Raw genomic sequence first — 20,726 nt, forward strand, 5'->3', positions numbered from 1 at the left:
TGCTGATAGAAATGCAAAAAAAAAAAATCATCTCACAATGACAGTACCAGTCAAAAAAAGTTTGTACACCCCACTCCATAGGTTTTACAGTATTTTGACTATTCTCTACATTGTAGAACAATACTGAAGACATCAAAACTATGAAATAACACATGGAACATAATTCCATACATGTGGTAAACAAAAGTGTGACAAAAAAAACCCTAAAATTTTCATATTTTAGATTCTTCAAAAGTAGCCACCATTTATCTTAATGCCGCTTTGACCACTATTAGCATCATCTTAACCAACTTCATGAGATAGTCACCTGGAACGCTTTTCAATTAACATGCTTGCCTCGTCAAAAGTTAATTAGTGCAATTTCTTACCTTCTTAATGCGTTTGAGATCAAACAGAAAATAGTAAGTAATAAAAACACAGTAAATAGCCCTATTCCACAGCTGTCGTAATCCATATTATGTCAAGAACCGACCAAGTAAACAGAAACGACATCCATCAATACTTTAAGATATGAAATGTCTTTTAATTAATAAAAATAAACAAAAACATTGAATTCGAAGGTGTATCCAAACTTGACTGGTACTGTATACAAAAGCATGTGGACACCTGACCATTACACTAGTACAGTGGATACAAAAAGTGTACACACCCTGTTAAAATGATCGGTTTTTCTGATGTAAAAAAAATGAGACCACGATAAATTATTTCAAACCTTTTCCCACCTTTAATGTGACCTATAACCTGTACAATTCAATTGCAAAACAAACAAATCTGTTAGGGGGGAAAACATAAAAAATAAAAAATGTACAATAAGCTGGTTGCATAAGTGTGTACACCCTTAAACTAATACTTTGTTGAAGCACCTTTTGATTTAATTACAGCATTCAGTCTTTTCGGGTTCACGCCTGCCATCAATTAAAATGACTCTGATTAACCCCAAATAAAGTTCAGATATTTACTTAGTTGCATCCTCCAGCAAAAGCCAGGGTTCACCGAGAGCTTACAAAGCATCAAAGGGATCTCATTGTTGAAAGGTATCAGTCAGGAGAAGGGTACAAAAAAAAAACTTCCACGGCATTAGATATACCATGGAGCACAGTGAAGACAGTCATCAAGAAGTGGAGAAAATATGGGACAACAGTGACATTACCAAGAACTGGACGTCCCTCCAAAATTGATGAAAAGACAAGACAAAAACTGGTCAGGGAGGTTGCCGAGAGGCCTACAGCAACACTGAAGGAGCTGCAGGAATTTCTGGCAAGTACTGGTTGTGTACTACATGTGACAACAATCTCCCGTATTCTCCATACGTCTGGATTATGAGGTAGGGCCAAAGAAAAACATCCAGGCCCAGCTAAATTTTGCAAAAAAATACATCAACTCTCCCAAAAGCATGTGGGAAAATGTATTATGGTCTGATGAAACCAAGGTTGAACTTTTTGGCCACAATTCCAAAAGGTATGTTTGGTGCAAAAACAACACTGCGCATCACCAAAAGAACACCATACCCATGGTGAAGCATGGTGGTGGCAGCATCATGTTTTGGGGTTGTTTTTCTTCAGCTGGAACAGGGGCTTCAGTCAAGGTGGAGGGAATTATGAACAGTTCTAAATACCAGTCAATTTTGTCCCAAAACCTTCAGGTGTCTGCTAGAAAGCTGAAGATGAATTTCATCTTTCAGAATGACAATGACCCCAAAAAAGTTTTGAAATGGCCCAGCCAGAGCCCAGACCTAAATCCAGTTGAAAATCTGCGGGGTGACCTGAAGAGGGCTGTGCACAAGAGATGCCCTCACAATCTGACAGCTTTGGAGCGCTTTTGCAAGGAAGAGTGGGCAAATATTGCCAAGTGTAGATGTGGCAGGTTGATAGACTCCGACTCAAAAAGACTGAATGCTGTAATTAAATCAAAAGGTGCTTCAACAAAGTATTACAACCCCGATTCCAAAAAAGTTGGGACAAAGTACAAATTGTAAATAAAAACGGAATGCAATGATGTGGAAGTTTCAAAATTCCATATTTTATTCAGAATAGAACATAGATGACATATCAAATGTTTAAACTGAGAAAATGTATCATTTAAAGAGAAAAATTAGGTGATTTTAAATTTCATGACAACACATCTCAAAAAAGTTGGGACAAGGCCATGTTTACCACTGTGAGACATCCCCTTTTCTCTTTACAACAGTCTGTAAACGTCTGGGGACTGAGGAGACAAGTTGCTCAAGTTTAGGGATAGGAATGTTAACCCATTCTTGTCTAATGTAGGATTCTAGTTGCTCAACTGTCTTAGGTCTTTTTTGTCGTATCTTCCGTTTTATGATGCGCCAAATGTTTTCTATGGGTGAAAGATCTGGACTGCAGGCTGGCCAGTTCAGTACCCGGACCCTTCTTCTACGCAGCCATGATGCTGTAATTGATGCAGTATGTTGTTTGGCATTGTCATGTTGGAAAATGCAAGGTCTTCCCCGAAAGAGACGTCGTCTGGATGGGAGCATATGTTGCTCTAGAACCTGGATATACCTTTCAGCATTGATGGTGTCTTTCCAGATGTGTAAGCTGCCCATGCCACACGCACTGATGCAACCCCATACCATCAGAGATGCAGGCTTCTGAACTGAGCGCTGATAACAACTTGGGTCATCCTTCTCCTCTTTAGTCCAAATGACACGGCGTCCCTGATTTCCATAAAGAACTTCAAATTTTGATTCGTCTGACCACAGAACAGTTTTCCACTTTGCCACAGTCCATTTTAAATGAGCCTTGGCCCAGAGAAGACGTCTGCGCTTCTGGATCATGTTTAGATACAGCTTCTTCTTTGAACTATAGAGTTTTAGCTGGCAACTGTGGATGGCACGGTGAATTGTGTTCACAGATAATGTTCTCTGGAAATATTCCTGAGCCCATTTTGTGATTTCCAATACAGAAGCATGCCTGTATGTGATGCAGTGCCGTCTAAGGGCCCGAAGATCACGGGCACCCAGTATGGTTTTCCGGCCTTGACCCTTATGCACAGAGATTCTTCCAGATTCTCTGAATCTTTTGATGATATTATGCACTGTAGATGATGATATGTTCAAACTCTTTGCAATTTTACACTGTCAAACTCCTTTCTGATATTGCTCCACTATTTGTCGGCGCAGAATTAGGGGGATTGGTGATCCTCTTCCCATCTTTACTTCTGAGAGCCGCTGCCACTCCAAGATGCTCTTTTTATACCCAGTCATGTTAATGACCTATTGCCAATTGACCTAATGAGTTGCAATTTGGTCCTGCAGCTGTTCCTTTTTTGTACCTTTAACTTTTCCAGCCTCTTATTGCCCCTGTCCCAACTTTTTTGAGATGTGTTGCTGTCATGAAATTTCAAATGAGCCAATATTTGGCATGAAATTTCAAAATGTCTCACTTTTGACATGTGATATGTTGTCCATGTTCTATTGTGAATACAATATCAGTTTTTGAGATTTGTAAATTATTACATTCCATTTTTATTTACAATTTGTACTTTGTCCCAACTTTTTTGGAATCGGGGTTGTAGTTTAAAGGTGTGCACACTTATGCAACCAGCTTATTGTACTTTTTTTTTTATATTTTTCCCCTGAACAGATTTATTTGTTTTTCAATTGAATTGTACAGGTTATAGGTCACATTAAAGGTGGGAAAAGTTTTGAAATTATTTACCGTGGTCTCATTTACCTATCATTTTAACGGGGTGTGTACACTTTTTATATCCACTGTATGTCAGTTTTCTCATAACTGTTGTCACAAAGTTTGAAGCACACAGCTGTATAGAATGTCTTTGTATGCTGTAGTGTTAAGATTTTCTGAACTAAGAGAAAAACATGTTCCAGCATGACAACATCTCTGTGCACAAAGCAAGATCCATAAACACAGAGTTTACCAAGTTTGGTGTGGAAGAACTCGAGTGACTTGCACAGAGCCTTGACCTCAGCCTCACCGAACACCTTTAGGATGAATTGGAGGCACAATGACACCCCAGACCTCCTCACCCAATATCATTGCCTGAACTTGCTGATGTTTCTGTGGCTGAATGGATAAATCCCCACAGCCATGCTACAAAATCTAATGGAAAGCCTTCCCAGATGAGTGGAGCTTATTACAATAGCAAAGGGGTGACAACTCCATGTTAATGCCCATGGTTTTGGAATGAGCACACGTGTCTGTGATGGTCACATACTTTTGGCTATATGGTGTAATTAGAGTATGCTACGAAACTGAAATACAACAGACATGTTTCCAGGATACGTAACATGCAGGGGCAGTGTCTCCTTGAAATCAATATGCAATTTCAGCACATTTAGAAGAAAAAATAAAAATCATTTTTTTGTTGTGTCCTTAGAGATATGGCTAAATCAATGGGGGTTTGACGCATTACTGATCAGCATTTCACTCCTGTTGCTTTTAGCGATCATCTACTGTACATGTTGGAGCTTTTCTGGTTTAACAAAAGATAAAGGACTGGTGGGGAAATGAACAAAATTCACCTGTTTAGCTCCAAAACATCACAGCTACCTAGTCATCATTTTTATCAGAACAGTGGAAGTATGAACGTACTTTGTTATAGAGTTCTAATTTATGACTTCTACATCATCAGGTCAGTACAAAAACATTTTAGTGCTCCAAATGTTCATTTTCATCTCATTATCTCTAGCCGCTTTATCCTGTTCTACAGGGTTGCAGGCAAGCTGGAGCCTATCCCAGCTGACTACGGGCGAAAGGCGGGGTACACCCTGGAAAAGTCGCCAGGTCATCACAGGGCTGACACAGACACAGAAAAACATTCACACTCACATTCACACCTACGGTCAATTTAGAGTCACCAGTTAACCTAACCTGCATGTCTTTGGACTGTGGGGGAATCGGAGCACCCAGAGGAAACCCACATGGACACGGGGAGAACATGCAAACGCCGCACAGAAAGGCCCTCGCCGGCCACGGGGCTTGAACCCGGACCTTCTTGCTGTGAGGCGACAGCGCTAACCACTACACCACCATGCCGCCCCCAAACGTTCATTTTGCAGCACAAAATTAAATGTTACAGGGGAAAAAAAAACGTTTGTATCTGAGCAGCATATTACGTAAGAGACCACTTTTCAGATTAAAAAAGAAAACAATGATGAAGGCTACTGGGTTTTGGTGCAAAATTAAGAAGCGAGTGTGACCGTCAAAGTGTCCAGAAGAACTGTGGTGGGTTCTGCAAGATGCTCAGTAAAACCTACAGCTCATTTCCTTATCAAACTGCACTCACTGTACCTGAGACTATAGTCGTCTCACACCAAATACTGACTTTCATTAATTCTGGCTTACTGCTATTTATAGTTGGTTTGTTTGTGTTTTTTAAACATTTCATTTCATTATTTTTTAAGCCATTTATACTTAAGGTTAAAGTGCATATCCTGGACCAATTTCATTTTTTTTTTTTTTGGGGGGGGGGGGGGGGGGGGGGTTGTTATACGAAAGTACAAAAAACACTCATCCAGAAGGGTAATTTTGAACAAGGCCATCTGTCTACAGCAGAAAAAAATAAAATAACAAAACGCGTCTGGAAAAATCCCAAGGGAGTCTGGAGCCAGATTCATGACGGTACCTGCGGAAGCGCCAGCAGGCTGCGTGAGCTTTGCACGGTTTCAGTGCACAGCCTGTGTAGACCAAGCGCTCCCATTTCTCTCTCATTGTCCGGTCTTTTGGGAAACGATGAGTAGTAATCCCATCAAGATTGGTGTTGTTACACCCTCCTACGATACATCTGTTAACCATTTTAATAATTACATGATAACGTTGAAGAAATTTGCAGGAAACCACCAGGTCGTTTTCTCATAAACAAACCAGCGCTGACGTAGGATTCAGAGGGAGGCGTCCCGCACGCGACGTCACGAAAATCAACGTTTGCCAGGAAATTCAAATGCCAAGTTTTTTCAGAAGTGGACCAATTCGCCTCAAATGGCTTGATTTCAACTGAATTTTTCTGGTATTGCGCAAGGTAAAAAATTCCACAAAATGCAAAATGTGACAGATATTTGACCAAAGTTTAATATAAAATAGGAGAATTACATTGATCTTGCTCCTGAATTTACCCGTGATATGCACTTTAATGTAGTGAAGCATCTGCAAAACAAATCTTACGTTATAACAGCTATAAATGGCTGTTCCCTCCCCAGGCTCACTTTTTTATCTCTTGTGGTTAAGAAGAAAATAATGCAGCTTGTCCTGTTACCGATAAACCACATTGCTCTAGCAATGACTGCATATGCTTTCTGAATCCATTTATGTGAATTTTTCACCATACAAGTCCCTGGGCAAGTTGTTACTGTAGAAATGGTAATGTATTAGGACAGGGCTTTTCAAAGTGTGGGGTGCCAGAGTTCTTCAGGGCGCAACGTGAGAGACAAAATGGATCGGTTTTTAGTACCTAAAGCTACAGTGAGTGAGGAGACAAAGTCTGGGCCAAGCAAAAAAACAGAGCCTCCAGGATGTTGCGATTTGCAACTTCAGCGCAAATTCAACCAATCCCCGCGAATTCATGGCGGTGTTGCAATTATATCCAATCACCGCAACTTTCCCGCAAATTTGACCAATCGTTGGCGTCGTCTTGAGGTGACGTCGACAAACTACCTTCCGCCTTACTTCCGTGTGTTCAAGAGAAGCAGCATGCGCGTCGTGTTGCCAGATTGGATGATTTCAAGTGCATTTTGGCGGGTTTTGAACATATTTTGGACTGGAAAACGTCAGCAGTATCTGGCAACACTGAAGTGTGTTATGTTTACAGTGAAGGACTGTGTGCACTTTATTTTTTTTTTTTACTTAATGAAAGAAGTTAATGGATGCCAACATTTTTGCCAAAATGGTATTTTATTTTCCATTGTTTAGGCAGCTTCAGCATCATACTGTGAGATTCTGTTCAAATTGTTTTTTTTCTTCTATGAAGCCTGAGCCATTTATTTTATTAGTTTATAATTATTGTTTAATTTAGTCTTCAGGAGAGACTGCCTGCACACAGCACTAGTATTAATAGTTTTTTTTTCTTACATGAAAGCTGAGGCATTTATATTATATTTTAAGGTAACTTCATGTTGTGCTGTGAGGTTCTCTGCACTTTAACTTTTGAACCAACAGGTGCATTTGGATAAGTAAAGCCTATTTTTCTGCATTTTTGTAGTCCTGGTAATCTTTTATATTGGTAAAGTTGTTTATAGGACCATTTCTCTTTGTTTTTTTAATCAATAGTTTTTCAGTAATAACTTAATATTTAACATATCACTCAATTTTAATCACAAAAAGAGAAAATCGCAACAATTTCTCGCAACTTTCACTTCCTCCCACAATGCAATCGCAATAAAAACCTAAAAAACACCGCAACTTTCATCGCAATTTTTTTGGAAACCCCTGCAACATCAGACATTTTAGCCCACAACAATCACAAAAAAGGCCCGCGGAATCCTGGGGGACTGGAAAAAGAAGGAAGTATGACCACGATTATTTAAAGTTTGGATTTTCATGGACTGGATCTGAAGATGCTCCACTGCCACAGTGTGTTGTCTGCCAAGAGATGCTACCTAACGATGCTATGGGATGTTTAAAATGTGTAAAACAAGATGTTTTAAAAAGCACAGATGTTTAAAATGTGAAAAAGAAAAAAATAATGTGTACAACAACCATTTTTTTTTAAAAATACGAATGGAACATTAAGTATAGCAACAACAAAAATTGTAAGGGGGGGCGCTGTTGTTTATTTGCTCTCCGAGGGGGGGCTGACTCTCCCACACTTTGAAAACCCCTGTATTAGGACATAATCACGGATATAAACCTTTCAGGGAAATTACCGTCATAGTCCTGCCATTATAAACAATTATGCAACACCTTCTGACTGATCAGAATCAAGCACTGTGTTACAAAGCCATTTGCAACCAGGAACTGGCCGCCACGGAGTGCTTTTATACAAAGGGACTTGTGCAATACAGTTCAGATTGCATTCTTACCTTTCTGGATAAATTTGATTGCCATGTTAATAAATATACAACTGTACAGTGTCTTGCAAAAGTATTCATCCCCCTTGGTATTTGTCCTGTTTTGTTGCATTACAAGATGGAATTAAAATGGATTTTGGAGGGTTAGCACCATTTGATTTACACAACATGCCTACCACTTTAAAGGTGAACATTGTTGTTTTATTGTGACACAAACAATAATTACCTTACCTTACTGTGGCAGCGGGGGCGTGGTCAAGCGCCAGTCTGTGACAGGAGGGCGGAGTCGGGGAAGGTAAGTGGCAGAATCGCTACACCTGAGTGTAATTAACCTGTGTTTTGTGTGTTCTCCCCAGTAAACCGCGCCCTATTTAAGGAGGGAGAGTGAGAGCGGAGGGGAGCTTCCCGAGAGGAGACTACAGAGTGTGTGTGTGTGTGTGCGAGTCTCCGAGTGTGGCTTTTGAAGTGTCCGACTGTAAAGTGCGGCAATAAAGCCTGATATTTACCCTGATCTCTGTCCTGCCGTCTTCTGTGCTCCACCCATACCTGAATCTCACTACAGTGGTGCTGAAACCCGGGAAGGTGGAGCATCAGTCCTGCAGCCCCATGGAATCCTCCCCGTTCGCAGACTTGGTCCACGCCCTCGCCACGGCTCAGCAGAGCCAGCACCAGGCACTCGTCACGCTCCGGAAGGAGCAGGAGCGCCGCTACGAAGCCCTGGTGCTGGCTCAGCAGGAAGATCGAGAGGCGTTCCGGCGTCTCCTCGCGTTGGCGGGGTCCACCGGCGCCCCGGCCGCGGGCCCGTCTCCCCTCACCTTAACCAAGATGGGCCCGCAGGACGACCCTGAGGCTTTCATTACGTTGTTCGAGCAGGTCGCCGAAGACTCGGGGTGGCCGATGGAGCAGCGCACGGCACGCCTCCTCCCCCTCCTGACGGGAGAGGCGCAGCTGGCCGCACTACAGCTCCCCGCCGATCGCCGGCTGGCCTACGCCGACCTTAGCCGGGCTGTCCTCCAGCGCATGGGGCGCACGCCGGAGCAGCAGCGCCAGCGCTTCCGCGCGCTGCGGATGGAGGAAGTCGGCAGCCCGTTCGCGTTTGGCCAGCGGCTCCGGGACGCCTGCTGGCGGTGGCTGAGGGCCGAAGATGGCGACGCCGAGGGAATCATCAACCAGGTGGCGCTGGAACAGTTCATCGCCCACTTACCAGCCGGAACCGCGGAGTGGGTCCAGTGCCACCGCCCGGCGTCGCTGGATCAGGCCGTAGGACTGGCGGAGGATCATCTGGCGGCTGTTCCGGCGGCAGGACAACCAACGACATCGTCTTCTCTCTCCTCTTCTCTCTCTCCTCCCCCCCCCCCTCCTCCCGTGTCCCGTCCTCGCCCCATTCCCCCACCACGGAGGCGGGGGCCGGCTCCACCCCAGCCGGCCCGCCGCACCCGTGGTGCCCTCCCGTTTCTCCCTTCTGTGTCTGTCTCTCCCCCCCAGGTGAGTGAGCCTCAGAACACAGCTGCAGAGGGAAGGCCCGGGCCGGTTTGCTGGCGCTGCGGGGAACCGGGCCACCTGCAGCAACAGTGTGCAGCGATGGAGGTGGGGGCGGTGGTGCGGATCCCCGACGCGCCAGAGGCTGCCCTCGATCGGGCCAGAGCGTATCGCATACCGGTAAGTGTACAAGGGGCTACATATCAAGCGTTGGTGGATTCAGGCTGCAATCAGACCTCGATCCGCCAAAGCCTGGTGCAAGACGAGGCATTGGGGGGAGCACAAGGGGTGAAGGTGTTGTGTGTGCACGGGGATATTCACAGCTACCCGTTGGTGTCGGTCCACATACATTTCAGAGCGGAAAAATCAATAGTGAAGGCGGCGGTTAATCCTCGCCTTACCCACTCTTTGATCTTGGGGACTGATTGGCCGGGATTTCGGGGTTTGATGGCACACCTAGTAAAGAGTGGGTCCTGCCGGTTGATAGGGGAGGGTCCCGGTGTCGCTTTGGCTGGAGCTGCGGTCGCAGAGCCGTCTACGTCATCTCCGCGACAGAGTGAGGAGCGCCCGGCCTCTCCTCTTTCTAATGAGGAATCCCTCGCGGATTTCCCACTGGAACAATCGCGAGACAAGACTCTGCGACACGCGTTTGACCAAGTGAGAGTAATCGATGGTCAAACGCTCCAGCCGAACGCCACCCCCATCCTTCCCCTATTTTTCCATTTTGAAGGATAGGTTATACCGAGTGACGCAGGACACTCAGACAAAAGAGCGAGTCACCCAGTTGTTAATTCCAAAGAGCCGCCGGGAATTGGTATTCCAGGCGGCTCACTTTAATCCCATGGCTGGACACCTCGGGCAGGATAAGACACTCGCCCGGATAATGGCCCGATTCTATTGGCCGGGGATTCACGGCGACGTCCGTAAGTGGTGTATGGCGTGCCGCGAATGCCAGTTAGTAAATCCAGCGACCATTCCAAAAGCGCCCTTGCGCCCCCTACCATTAATCGAGACCCCGTTCGAAAGAATTGGGATGGATCTCGTCGGGCCATTAGATCGGTCAACACGAGGGTACCGCTTTATATTGGTTCTGGTGGACTATGCAACGCGATACCCGGAAGCGGTGCCTCTTCGCAATATCTCAGCACGCAGTATTGCAGAGGCCCTCTTCCACGTCATCTCCCAGGTTGGAATCCCGAAAGAGATTCTGACTGACCAGGGCACCTCGTTTATGTCACGAACACTGAGCGAACTGTATGGGCTACTGGGTATTAAGCCGATCTGCACCAGCATTTATCACCCACAGACAGACAGTTTAGTTGAACGGTTCAATCGCACCCTCAAGAATATTATCAAAAAATTCGTAAGTGAGGACGCACGTAACTGGGATAAGTGGCTCGAACCCTTGCTGTTTGCAGTGCGAGAGGTCCCCCAAGCCTCCATGGGGTTCTCTCCGTTTGAATTATTATATGGGCGTAAGCCGCGCGGCATCTTAGATGTACTGCGGGAAAATTGGGAGGAGGGACCTTCACAGAGCAAAAACGAGATTCAGTACGTTATGGATCTGCGCGCAAAACTCCACACGCTCACCCACCTAACTCAGGAGAATTTGCGGCAGGCCCAGGAATGGCAAACCCGCCTGTACAACAAGGGCACGCGCCTTAGAGAGTTCACTCCGGGAGATAAGGTACTCGTCCTGTTGCCCACGTCGAGCTCCAAATTAATCGCCAAGTGGCAAGGACTCTTTGAGGTCACACGGCGAGTCGGGGATGTCGACTATGAGGTTAGGCGAACGGACAGGGAGGGGGCGCTACAGATCTACCACCTCAATCTGCTAAAACTCTGGAACGAGGAGGTCCCCGTGGCGTTGGTGTCGGTATTTCCGGAGAAGGCGGAGCTGGGGCCGGAGGTCCAAAAAGGGACATTGGCATCTCGTACCTCTCCGGTCCCCTGTGGAGACCACCTCTCCCCGACGCAACTCACGGAGGTCGCCCAGTTGCAGGCCGAGTTTTCGGATGTGTTCTCGCCCCTGCCCGGTCGCACTAACCTCATAGAACACCACATAGAGACGCCCCCGGGGGTGGTAGTGCGTAGCCGTCCTTATAGATTACCCGAACACAAAAAAAAGGTGGTTCGGGAAGAACTTCAGGCCATGCTCGAAATGGGCATCGTCGAGGAGTCCCACAGTGACTGGAGCAGCCCGGTGGTCTTGGTTCCTAAGGCCGACGGCTCGGTCCGGTTCTGTGTGGACTATAGAAAAGTCAATGCGGTGTCTAAATTTGACGCATACCCAATGCCTCGTATTGATGAGCTGCTCGATCGACTAGGCATGGCTCGCTTTTACTCGACACTGGATTTGACGAAGGGATATTGGCAGATCCCCTTGACTCCATTACCCCGGGAAAAAACGGCCTTTTCCACACCGTTCGGCTTACACCAGTTCGTCACACTTCCGTTTGGGCTGTTTGGGGCGCCCGCTACGTTTCAGCGGCTGATGGACCGGGTCCTCCGGCCCCACGCCACCTATGCGGCCGCTTACCTAGACGACATCATTATTTATAGTAATGACTGGCAGCGGCACCTGCAACACCTGAGGGCTGTCCTTAGGTCACTGAGGCGGGCGGGGCTCACTGCCAACCCAAAGAAGTGTGCGATTGGGCGGGTGGAAGTACGGTATCTGGGCTTCCACTTGGGTAACGGGCAGGTGCGTCCCCAAATTAATAAGACAGCAGCGATTGCGGCCTGCCCGAGGCCCAAGACCAAAAAGGGGGTGAGGCAGTTCCTGGGGCTGGCTGGCTATTATCGTAGGTTTATACCTAATTATTCGGACGTCACCAGCCCGCTGACTGACCTCACTAAAAAGGGGGCGCCAGATCCGGTCCAGTGGACGGAGCAGTGCCAGCAGGCTTTCTCTGAGGTAAAGGCTGCACTGTGTGGGGGGCCACTTTTGCACTCCCCTGACTTCTCTCTCCCTTTTTTGTTGCAGACGGATGCGTCGGACAGAGGGCTGGGGGCCGTTTTGTCCCAGCGGGTGGAGGGAGAGGATCGCCCAGTCTTATACATCAGCTGAAAGCTGTCAGTGCGTGAGGGGCGCTACAGCACAATCGAGAAGGAGTGCCTGGCGATCAAGTGGGCGGTCCTCGCCCTCCGTTACTACCTGCTGGGGCGCTCTTTCACCCTCTGTTCGGACCACGTGCCCCTCCAGTGGCTCCACCGCATGAAGGATGCCAACGCGCGGATCACCCGTTGGTATCTGGCGCGCCAACCCTTCAATTTCAAGGTGGTCCACAGGCTAGGGGCGCAGATGGTCGTGGCGGACTTCCTCTCCCGTCAAGGGGGGGGGGGGGGGGGAGTCGGCTGCGGGCCGGACAGGCGCCCGGCCTGAGTCGGGCAGTGGGGGTATGTGGCAGCGGGGGCGTGGTCAAGCGCCGGTCTGTGACAGGAGGGCGGAGTCGGGGAAGGTAAGTGGCAGAATCGCTACACCTGAGTGTAATTAACCTGTGTTTTGTGTGTGTTCTCCCCAGTAAACTGCGCCCTATTTAAGGAGGGAGAGTGAGAGCGGAGGGGAGCTTCCCGAGAGGAGACTACAGAGTGTTTGTGTGTGTGCGAGTCTCCGAGTGTGGCTTTTGAAGTGTCCGACTGTAAAGTGCGGCAATAAAGCCTGATATTTACCCTGATCTCTGTCCTGCCGTCTTCTGTGCTCCACCCATACCTGAATCTCGCTACACTTACCTATCCTCCACGTGCCATGTGGCACATAGGGCCTCCACTGAAGCTTTCCATCTCTCTCTGTCAATCGCAACGCATCGCACCTCGTCCCACGAACCCCATCCTCCTTCTTTCATCTCTTTCTCCACCGTCCTTCTTCACGTTGTTTTTGGTCTTCCTCTTCTCCTTTTCCCCTCTGGTCTCCAACTTAGCACCGTTCTTGCATCGCTCGTTGTGTGCTGTCTTAGGATGTGACCAATCAATTTCCATCTTCTTCTCTTTACTTCCTGGCTCACTGGTAACATTTCTGCCCTTGTTAGTAATTCTTTGGTTGTGATATGATCTTACCATTGTATGCTATAAATCCTCCGGAGGCACTTGTTTTGAAACACGTCAAGAATGTGTTCATCACTCTTAGTTATTTTCCAGGTCTCACATCCATACATCAAGACGGGCAAGACCAGGGTCTTGTACAGTCTCATCTTCGTTCTTCTTGAGATGTTCTTGGAGTTCCAGATCTTATTTAGCCTAGCATACGTCCCTCTTGTTTTTGAAATTCTGTTCTGCAGATCTTCCATCCCGCCTCCTTCCTTGTTAACTTTGGCACCAAAATAAGTAAACTCTTCAACTTCTTTGATGTTTTTACCCGAAATACTGATTGGTTCTTGGTTCTTTGCATTGATTCGTATGATGTTGGTCTTGTCAAGGTTTATTCTAAAACCGACCCTTTTCGCTTCCATGTCTATTCTTGTGGTTTTGTCTTGCATTTGATTTCTTGTCGAGGATAGCAATGCTACATCATCTGCGAAATCTAGATAATTTAATTTCGTCGTTAGTCTCCATCTTATGCCGTTCTCTCCCTGGCCAACTGTCCTCCTCATACAAACAATAATTAAGATGAGAAAACAGAAATCTGGAGTGTGCATAGGTATTCACCTCCTTTCGTATGAAACCCCTAAATAAGAGCTAGTCCAACCGATTCACTTCATAAGTCACATAATTAGCTGATTAAGAGTCACCTGTGTGCAATCAAAGTGTCACATGATCTGTCACATGATGTCTGTATAAATCAACCTGTTCTGGAAGGACCCTGACTCTGCAACACTACTAAGCAAGCAACATGAAAACCAAGGAGCCTCCAAACAGGTCAGAGACAAAGTTGTGGAGAAGTATAGATCAGGGTTGGGTTATAAAAAAATATTCCAAACTTTGAATATCCCATGGAGCGCCATTAAATCCATTATCGCAAAATGGAAAGAATATGGCACCACTACATACCTGAGAAGAGAAGGCTGCCCACCAAAACTCACAGACCGGGCAAGGAGGGCATTAATCAGAGATGCAACAAAGCCACCAAAGATAACACTGAAGGAGCTGCAAAGATCCACGGCGGAGATGGGAGTATCTGTCCATAGGACCACTTTATGCCATACACTCCACAGAGCGGGGCTTTATGGAAAAGTGGCCAGAAAAAAGCCATTGCTTAAGAAAACACGTTTGGAGTTTGCCCAACAGCATGTGGCAGACTCCCCAAACGCATGGAAGAAGATTCTCTGGTCAAATGAGACTAAAATTTATCTTTTTGGCCATCATGGGAAATGCCACATGTGGCGCAAACCCAACACCCTGAGAACACCAATCCTACAGTGAAGCATGGTGGTGGCAGCATCATGCTGTGGGGATGTTTTTCATCTGCAGGGACAGGAAAGCTGGTGAGGACTGAAGGAAAGATGGATGGCACTAAATACAGGGCAATTCTAGAGGAAAACTTGTTTGAGTTGGCTAGAGGTTTGAGACTGGGACGAAGGTTCACATTCAAGCAGGACAATGACCCTAAACGTACTGCTAAAGCTACACTGGAGTGGTTAACCCTCTGGAGTCGAGAGTTTTGCCAGCGAAGCCTGACAGGTTTAGAATGAGTAGGTCATGTATTTAGATTAATATCTTTATGAGTTATTATCATACAAGCATGAGAAACATATTGACAAACTTTATACTTTCCAATGCGCCTACTGCCAAATACTATTATAGTTTTTAAATTACCTAAATTAGATGAAACATAAAACTTGTCACCTAACTCAGTCACACCGAAGTCGGATCGCTGAGCATGCACTTACGCATTCATAAAAGACTATTCACATGGTAACAACATGATAATCACTTTCATTCTTTCAGTTTCGATTGGTTTCTCTTTTGCGGTGGAAACGCCGACCGTAAACAGGATAAAGTCTGTCAGACATACAGTAGTTTAGGCTATTTGGAGGTAAAATCTGTTGCGAGACGGCATACAGGTTTTATGCGTTTCGGATGATTCAGGACAGCAATTCAATTCATGATTCATTTCATGATTCAGGACAGCAATTTGGTTCAATCTTGAGAACTGTGACACTAATGATGAGCGGTGCCTTTTTTCCCCCAAACTTCGACTCGATCCAGCCAAAGATCAACTCGAGTAACTGTAAATATTTTTTCTATTTATTATGAGCAGATCGGTTGATGTGTGTGCGCTGTAGTGCAGACACAGGAAAAATGACTGAGCAATTTTTTCCAGAGTTAAAAGTGTTTTCCTCAAAATAGTTAATTTTGCTCTATTTTGAGTTTAGAGAGTAAAATTTGGAGTTAGAGCAAAATTACAGAGCAATTGTGTAACAGAGTTGGTTGTGGCTCTAAACTGAGTAAAGTAGTACAAGAGTTCATTTCAAGACACACTGAATAGAGTCAAATACCAAAATAAAGTCAAATACCAGATAAATGAAGGTGTTGTAAAAAGCAGTTTTAGAATTGTGTTGGAATGTGTGAAAAAACATGACCTACCCATTGTGACTTGACCTGATGGGATTAAGAGTTAATCTGATGGGATTAAGAGATGGCAGTGGGAGAGGTTTTCCCTCTTCTCATTGAATGAATGGAAATTTTTACCCTTCCCACTGAATACCCCTCCCACTGAATACCCCTTATCCCAAAACAATAGGACATAAATTTTTTGATGGCCGGTTAATTGTCCAAATCAATGGACCAGAATTAAGTTTTTGTGCTTGATACATTCCTAAGACTGAACAGAATCACCTCAAGTGACCAAAACAGTTCGACAGAATGGGTAAGGTTATGTTTTATCACGCATTCCAACAGTTCTAAAACTGCTTTTTACAACATCTCCAAAATCTGTTGTTATTTTTTTTTAAAAGTACAATCATTACATAGATACTACATGGATATTATTGTAGCTGAACTTGCGCTGAATAAAAAAAAAAAAAAAGTCATATGACTTTGAAAATACTGCTTAGATTTGTTGAAATTGACAAAAAAATTAGAGTATGCCAATATCAGAGTGCCAGAAAATACCCTCAGACCCCAGAGGGTTAAAGGGAAACATTTAAATGTCTTGGAATGGCCTAATCAAAGCCCAGACCTCAGTCCAATTGAGAATGCGTGGCATAACTTGAAGATTGCTGTACACCAATGCAACCCATCTAACTTGAAGGACTTGGAGCAGTTTTGCCTTGAGGAATGGGCAAAAATCCCAATGGCTAGATGTGCTAAGCCAGAGTTGGGCAAACTACGGCCCGTGGGCCACATCTGGCCCGTTGGCGTTTTTAATCCGGCCCGCGGAAGACAATCATATAAACACGATTGAGCAGATCTATAAACTATAAGCGTCAGTGTTATCACGTAGACAGGTGTTCTAGAGATCCGTCTTTCCAGTCAGTCGTATTCAAGCGAGATTACATTTGCAGAGTGGTGCAGAGCGTGCCATGGAAATCATTCTGGCGCCCGTGCCACTGATGATCTCGAGAACACAGGATAAAACTTTACAATGAGTGGTCCTAAAAAAAGAAAAGTGGACAGTGAGTGCAGGGTGTTCAATAAAGAATGGACAACTAAATATTTTTTTGCTGAAGTCCGATCAAAGGCTGTATCCCTTATTTGCAAAGAAACCGTTGCAGTTTTAAAGGAATATAACATCAAACGGCACTTTTCCTCCAAGCATGCTAATTATGCTAACAACCAGTCAGCGCAAGCACGGACGAATACAGCTCAGCGGTTGCTGAGTGAATGGGAGTATTAACACTTTCTCTTTTTAAAACTATGTTGGAGCTGTAATAAGATGGTAGTCACATGTTTACAGACAATAATATAAAAAGTATAACTCTTAGTAATTTTGGTTGTCGTGGGTGGCTGCTGTAGTGCTGGTGTTTGTTTTTAAGTACCGTGTGCTTTTGGGTGTCTGCTCCGCCCCTCATTTATGTCCCTGTCTGCTATTATAGGTGTATTATGAGCAGCTGACCTTCCTTCTGCTTATATCTGTTCCTGGACTTTTGCCTGTGGAGGTTATTCTGATCTATGAGTGGCCTTTTGGAATATGAAAACCTGTTTGGAACCTGTGTTTTGATTTTTTGAGGACTGGAAATATTTCAGTGAGTGACTTTGAACCTGAAAACCAGTTTGGAGTTTTTTGCTTTCTTGAGCCGTTTTGTTTGATTTTGTGGGCTGGATGGATCCAGTGCCAAACCACTGAACTGCAAACATGTTGGCATGGTGTGGTACCCAAACTGTTGAACTGCAAACATGTTGGAATGGTGTGGTACCTCTCCTACTAATGGTGGTTGGTTGTACTGGCAGGCTGGAAGTGGATGGTTAAAAAAAAAAAACACTCGGGTGTAAATCTATGAGTTCAGTGAAATGTACAAAAATGATATGTACTGATATGTAATTTAGTTCAATTTAATGATATGCAGTTTAGTTGTATGTATAAAATGATACAAATATACAAATACACTGGCATCCTACTCATCCTGGCAGCTCAAAGATGTAATTTAAGAATTAAGTGTGCTACTTTTCTTACTATCATGTGTGTGTGTGTGTGTGTGTGTGTGTGTGTGTGTGTGTGTGTGTGTGTGTGTGTGTTACTTTTCTGGATGGATCCAGTGCCAATCTATTGAACTGCAAGCATTTTTCTGCTCTGCCTTTGTTGACTGAGAACTAAAATAAATGTCAATCTGATCTGCATTTGGGTCTCTGTCAGTGAAGGCCTTACAATAACACTAAAGCTTTTCCAGTTTATGTTCGATATGTATGAATTTGGTGCTGGCCCGGCCCGCCTGGCAAATTTCAAAAATCAATGTGGCCCCTGAGCCAAAAAGTTTGCCCACCCCTGTGCTAAGCTAATAGAGAAATACCCCAAAAGACTTACAGCTGTAATTGCAGCAAAAGGTGGCTCTACAAAACAAAGTATTGACTTTTTTTCTTTTTTTGGGGGGGGGTACCTATGCACACTCCAAATTTCTGTTTTTTCCTCTTAATTATTGTTTGTCACAATAAAACAACAATTTGCATCTTTAAAGTGGTAGGCATATTATATCTGTGAAGAATCTCAGTCATCCAGGTACATAGTAATCTGTGGTTGGTTGAAGAGAGCAACTGGACTTGCTTGAAGATTCTTGAAAACGTTTCACCTTTCATCCTAAAGGCTTCCTCAGTTCTGTCTGACTAATAGGGAGTATCCAGTATTTATCCTCTAATGGATCATCATAGAATCCAAATCAGAATGCTGATGGCTGCATTGTAGGTGGCTGATAAAAGATGACAAAAGAGGTGGGTGTCTATGACATCTTTTATCAGCCACCTACAATGCAGCCATCAGCATTCTGATTCGGATTCTATGATGATCCATGAGAGGATAAATACTGGATACTCCCTATTAGTCAGACAGAACTGAGGAAGCCTTTAGGATGAGAGGCGAAACGTTTTCAAGAATCTTCAAGCAAGTCCAGTTGCTCTCTTCAACCAACCACAGATTGGTAGGCATATTGTGTAAACCAAATGGTGCTAACCCTCCAAAAATCCATTTTAATTCCAGCTTGTAATGTGACAGAACAGGACAAACACCAAGGGAGATGAATACTTTTGCAAGACACTGTATATATTTTTTTAAAATGTCACCCTGTTTGAATGTATGCAGTCATAAGCAGATACTGTGATGAATTCATTGGAAACTTTACCAAGAAACATCAGAAGCGTGGTCTTGATGAAGGCCATCATAGCAAAGCCTGTGAAAACGGACAACATCCCAATGAAGATGATGCTCGTTTCAGAGAGGCAGCGTGAGAGCACGTACACACCAATGAAGCTGACAATGAACACAGCCGTGGAGAGAGCCGCGCCATAGCCAATGAGGATCTCGTTCCAGCAGAGTGGTTCATTCAGCTCATAAAGCGTGATCAAATTCAGGCCTCCAAAGTTCGCAAAGCTGAACGAGCAGAAGATGATAATCAAGAGTGCGAGCAGGTAGTTCCTCTTCCTGGTTCCCTGTGCAAAGAGGTTGTAGATCCCGAGTGTAAGCTTTGGCAATAGAGGACTGTTAGTTTCAGCATAAGCCACGCTGTCAATCTCCCTGCTCTCCTGCAGAATAAAGACTGCATAAACCAGATTGAGCACATGGAACATGGCAGCAGTGAAAATGGGCCAGTTAAATCCCGTCGCATGCATAAAGTAGCCAGTGGAGATTAAAGCCACGCCTGAGAGAAGCCCGAGCATCATGTCCAGCCCGGCCATACGCAGCATCTTCTGCTTTCCATCTTCGAACAAATCAGCCACGTAGGAAAAGCAGCCTCCCAGGATTGTGCCTATGCCACCGAAGAGTGAGCTGACAATGGCTGCTGCAATTAGCAGGTAGAGGTTAAGCTCAAAGAAGGACACTACTAGGAAGGACAAGCAGTAGACCAGAGAGCCGATAAGAGGGAGAATGATGGTGATTTTACGTCCACGCCGGTCGCTATAAGCCACCAGGACAAGGGTCACCAGGAGATTGGGGATCATGCAGAAAAGGTCCGAGTACATGAAGAACAGCGAGGCTGCTTTTTGCACTTCCTGAGAAAAGACAAAAAGTACAGTAAATGATAAACAAATAATCACAAGGATGAAACTGTGCAAATTGCCTAGGGGGAAAATACATGAGGTAGAAAACAATACTGCTGTCAGCCGGCGCAAAAGGTGCTTTTCATGGTGCTCGAAAAACAAAGTGGAAAGAGGAAGCAGAATGCAGAAGTTAGGAGAGGATTTAATAATATTTTGGCACAAGTACAGAGATTTGATGAAGTGTCAGAAAGCCTGCACCACGTCCCTCTGCTCTAGCAGACGGGCAAGGAATTTTTAAAGGAAAAATCCCCCATGAACGACTTTATGTGATCTTTGATGTTCAAGATTTATTTTGTAATGAAATTCCAAGTTGACATTTTTTTGTTTAATTAATTTGCATTGGGGGCGGCACGGTGGTGTAGTGGTTAGCGCTGTCGCCTCACAGCAAGAAGGTCCGGGTTTGAGCCCCGTGGCCGGCGAGGGCCTTTCTGTGCGGAGTTTGCATGTTCTCCCCGTGTCCGCATGGATTTCCTCCGGGTGCTCCGGTTTCCCCCACAGTCCAAAGACATGCAGGTTAGGTTAACTGGTGACTCTAAATTGAGCATAGGTGTGAATGTGAGTGTGAATGGTTGTCTGTGTCTATGTGTCAGCCCTGTGATGACCTGGCGACTTGTCCAGGGTGTACCCCGCCTTTCGCCCG

General features: G+C 45.1%; 1 protein-coding gene across 1 annotated transcript in view; it reads right to left on the reverse strand.

Moving 5' to 3' along the window:
- Positions 1-20,726, reverse strand: part of si:dkey-5g14.1 (lysosomal proton-coupled steroid conjugate and bile acid symporter SLC46A3) — a 51,900-nt gene that overhangs the window by 20,288 nt on the left and 10,886 nt on the right. Inside the window, exon 3 of the mRNA XM_060908313.1 lies at positions 19,171-20,038. Within this exon, the coding sequence (XP_060764296.1) occupies positions 19,171-20,038 (868 nt within the window). The remainder of the gene's footprint in view (positions 1-19,170; positions 20,039-20,726) is intronic.

The sequence above is a fragment of the Neoarius graeffei genome, chromosome 25 (assembly GCF_027579695.1).
Source record: "Neoarius graeffei isolate fNeoGra1 chromosome 25, fNeoGra1.pri, whole genome shotgun sequence".
In the NCBI taxonomy this organism is placed as follows: domain Eukaryota; kingdom Metazoa; phylum Chordata; class Actinopteri; order Siluriformes; family Ariidae; genus Neoarius; species Neoarius graeffei.